Here is a 4,178-nt window from a genome sequence, read left to right as displayed (position 1 = left end):
ATACCAAGGAAATGGGAACAGAGGAGAAAATGTGCAAAGAGGAAATGTGTCCAGAGAAAATGGTTACAGGGGAAATCAACAACGAAATTCGTAAAATCAAAGCCGACAAATAAATCAACATTATACACCTTTATAGTGGACGACTCAAGTAAATATCCCGATGAGTTTCTCCTATGCACATCGGATTTTACAAAAAACATATTAAAAGTCAAAGGTTGCGTCAATAACAACTCATTTGTTAATATTCTATTAGATACGGGGTCTAGTAAATGCATAGTCGATAAATCATTAGCAAATAAAATAACTCCACTTAATAATACATTTAATTTAGTAACAGCGGAAGGTAACAAAATACAACCCTTAGGTACAAGTGACATCCCAATTAAATTAGGTAATTTACAAGGGTATATTTCAGCTTTAGTGGCGGATAATTTATCAAAGCCGATAATATTAGGTACCGACTTTTTATCAAAAAATAATGCGTTAACCGATTTTCCCAATAAAATAAAAAAACAAAAACAGCCCTAAAATTCGACGAGCAAGAAGATATATCATCCTGTACAGAAGCGTTAAACAATGGAGTCACACGGTAGATCGCCGAAAACCCTATAAAAAGAGCAAAAACGAGCCTAACCAGCTGAATACCATGTATGTACCGCTGAAATAAGATCAAAATAATGAAAATACGAAGGAAATTCTCCGTAAAGTAACTTCTTCGGTCGACTACACCGTTAAACCTGAGTAACCCCTTGAAATAACTTTGGACTGTAACACTCTGGAAGAGACACAAATTTAGGACATGGAATTCAGGGAAAACGATCCATTCCTGAGGAAAAGAGGCAATATAATAAGCAAATATCGTCGCCCTGCAAAGCACACACAAAAAACTAAAAATTGTACCAGCTAAGTCAGCAACTCATACTGCTTACGAAAGGACTTCCATCGTCGATCAAAAGAATAAGCGAAAATTCGAAAAATTTAAGAAAAAGCGACGAGCTAATATCAACTACGTTCCAGAAGACGGAAGATACAATGAAATTCACCCGAAGGTATGTAAAGGTTACGCAAGAAAATATGCTTCAAACAACACGGGAACAAGATTCATTATGGATGGTTTCAGCAGCAGCAAATGTCCCGTCAGTGGGGAGCCAATCATTAAGCTTAGAACCTTCACCTCACGTCCTACTCAGCTCAATTTGCACGTGCCTAATAGTCTTCCTTATTCATAAGGCGTTTCATCTCGTCAAATATAATTTAAAACGAAGAGAAGAACCCACAACCCTACATCCTGTACGAAAACATCCCCAAAACAATGTGGAAGAAATTGAAATGACCCCATTACCCCAAACTTCCTCATCGAAAATTTCTCCATCCTCAAATAAAAAATTCATCATAAAAATCACGGAGAAACAACCCATTCAAACCATATCCCCAGATGAAACAATTGCCGCCGAACTTGAATGTATTCAATAAATATAATTATAGCATATTCACCGTATTAAATATAAAACAGTCAGCATATTGCGACTTTCTTCGATTAGTTTTTTTGATACCCTTAGATTGTGTTTATTATCAAGTTATTTAGGCATATTCAGAAAATTTGATGCTACTGGATAAATATCATGGTAATTTTACGTTTTTCTGAAAGGATAACTAAAACGATTGATTCCCTTTATTAGGTGCATAAAATAATGAATGATATGAAGTATATGTGCATATCTATATATATAAAAATGAATTGTTGTTCGTTGGTTACGCTAAAATTCGATAACGGCTGGACCGATTTGGCTAATTTTGGTCTTGAATTATTTGTGGAAGTCCAGGGAAGGTTTAAAAGGTGAATAATAAGGTAGATCTATACCTCAGACAAACAGTGCATCCTTCTATCTTGGACAGAGCGACACGTCCACCGTCGACAACATTAACAAGTTTCTTCACAGTCTGTAAAACTGATGATTTTGCTCGCACTTTGCTGTATGCTGACATGCCACGCTATTACACCATATCGACATGTTTCCCCTCGAATCCAAAAGATTTGTGGGTTAAGTATAGAGATGACATGTCTGAGGATGTTTTGCATCGTGTGCGCCGTCAAACTCTGAATCCTACGCTACAAATGACTGCAGAAATTTACAATGAGACATTGATCACGATAGAATATATGTGTTTATTGATGGAAAATAAAGTATTGTCATGTTTGGGAATGACACACCCAATCGTTGTATGCACGATGCATTAAACCACGAGTTGCAAAGAGAACAACAGTACGACATTGAAGCATTGGCCGAAACAGTTCGTACAAATGTTCCAAAATTAAATCGACAACAAAGAATTGCGTACGCCAATTTGATAGAAGCTGTGAACAGAGAATCTGGTGGAATTTATTTCCTTGATGCTCCCGGAGGAACCGGAAAAACGTTCTTAATTTCATTGCTTTTGGCGAGGATCAGATCGCGAAATGATGTAGCTCTAGCGTTGGCTTCATCTGGAATAGCTGCGACTCTGCTAGAAGGCGGGCGAACTGCACATTCTGCCTTGAAATTACCATTAAACATGCAAATCAACGAAACACCAATTGGCAACATCGCCAAAAATAGCGCAATGGCCAAGATCCTACAGGTATGCAAATTAATTGTTTGGGATGAATGCACAATGGCACATAAGAGGTCACTGGAGGCACTGGACAGAACTTTAAAAGATCTTCGTGACAGCCAAAATGTTTTTGGGGGGGCCATGATTCTGTTATCAGGTGATTTTCGTCAGACTCTTCCACTTATTCCTCGATCAACTGTTGCTGGTGAACCAAATGCATGCCTACAATCATCGAATTTGTGGCGATACGTAAAGTCACTCCAATTAACAACTGACATGCGAGTATTTTTGCAACAAGATGAAACTGCAAATGTGTTTGCGAATCAGTTGTTAGACATTGGAAGTACTAAAGTCGCAGTGGACACCTCGACCGGATTAATCACATTACCCACAGATTTCTGTCGCATCACAGACTCAAAAGAGGAGCTTATTCAGCGTGTTTTCCCAGATATAGAGCAACAGTTCAATAACCATAATTGGCTGGGTGAACGAGCAATATTGGCGGCGAAAAATAAAGATGTCGAGGATCTCAATGCGACCATTCAGAATTTTCTTCGTTGGTTTCCTTCAAATCAGTCGACACCGTTATGAACCAGGATAACGAAGTAAACTATCCCACGGAGTTTTTAAATTCACTGGAATTGCCTGGATTACCACCTCACAATTTGAAGTTAAAAGTAGGATCAGTTGTCATCATGCTGCGTAACAGTAATCAACCTCGACTGTGCAATGGAACAAGACTGGCTGTGAAAAGGTGATGAATAACGTCATTGAGGCAACAATCATTAAAGGAAAATACAAAGGAGAGGATGTTTTGATTCCGCGTATACCGATGATTCCAACGGATTTACCATTCCGTTTTAAACATTTACAATTTCCAGTATGTCTGGCCTTTGCGATGACCATAAACAAACCGCAAGGCCAGTCGTTGGAAATTTGAGGAATAAACTTGGGTTTCCATGTTTCGCGCATGGACAATTATACGTCGCGTGTTCGCGCGTCGGAAAACCATCATCTTTGTTTATTTACGCATCACAAAACAAAACAAAAAATATACTTTATCAGAAAGCTTTAAATTGAATAAAAAGGAAAGTTATTAACTATCGTTCAGATTATTTGTCACAAATTATTATATTTTTTTATTATGAATTCCTTTTGNTTGTTAACTATCTTTCAGCTTATTTGTCACAAATTAATTTTTTTTTATTAATTATGGATTCCTTTTGATTGTTTTAAGTTTATTTTATACAAAAGTTTAGGTCATTTATTTATCGATTGAGGCAGTACGAAGTCTGCCGGGTCAGCTAGTAAATAAATAAAATGATATAATGAATGAAATGAACGATAGAATACGCGCCTACATTATTAAAAAGTGCCAATAATAGTCCTTTTTTGCAAACTTCGTGGGAGCCAAAATGTGATACGTCCATTCGTGGTAGCAGACGAGTTATCCATCCTTTCTATTCCAAAAATAGCGGAGAAATGTTCTGTGGGAAACCACTGTTATCACGTTGTCACTATTTTTTATAATAATTCAGACACTAATCTTTCATTATTATTAGTTTAGTTATTCTTATACATATGAT

The 4,178-nt window shown here is 37.0% G+C and overlaps 1 protein-coding gene across 1 annotated transcript; it reads left to right on the top strand.

The window, feature by feature from the left end:
- The first annotated feature begins 2,193 nt into the window (after window positions 1-2,193).
- On the top strand, window positions 2,194-2,845 carry LOC108741978. Its single transcript, XM_018476972.1, has 2 exons — window positions 2,194-2,619; window positions 2,750-2,845. Exons 1-2 carry the CDS (start codon window positions 2,194-2,196, stop codon window positions 2,843-2,845), a joined length of 522 nt encoding a protein of 173 aa, XP_018332474.1.
- The last annotated feature ends 1,333 nt before the right edge of the window (window positions 2,846-4,178 follow it).

Source organism: Agrilus planipennis, unplaced genomic scaffold (assembly GCF_000699045.2).
Source record: "Agrilus planipennis isolate EAB-ADULT unplaced genomic scaffold, Apla_2.0 scaffold284, whole genome shotgun sequence".
Lineage (NCBI taxonomy): Eukaryota > Metazoa > Arthropoda > Insecta > Coleoptera > Buprestidae > Agrilus > Agrilus planipennis.
The sequence above is the reverse complement of the archived record's forward strand: the minus strand, read 5'-3'. Positions and strand labels throughout refer to the sequence as shown.

Excerpts from the sequence above, each read along its gene's own strand:
- LOC108741978 (XM_018476972.1), top strand. The coding sequence starts at position 2,194 with ATGTTTGGGAATGACACACCCAATCGTTGTATGCACGATGCATTAAAC. Across the intron at positions 2,620-2,749 it reads CAATGGCCAAGATCCTACAG|GTGATTTTCGTCAGACTCTT; the intron begins GTATGCAAATTA and ends TTCTGTTATCAG.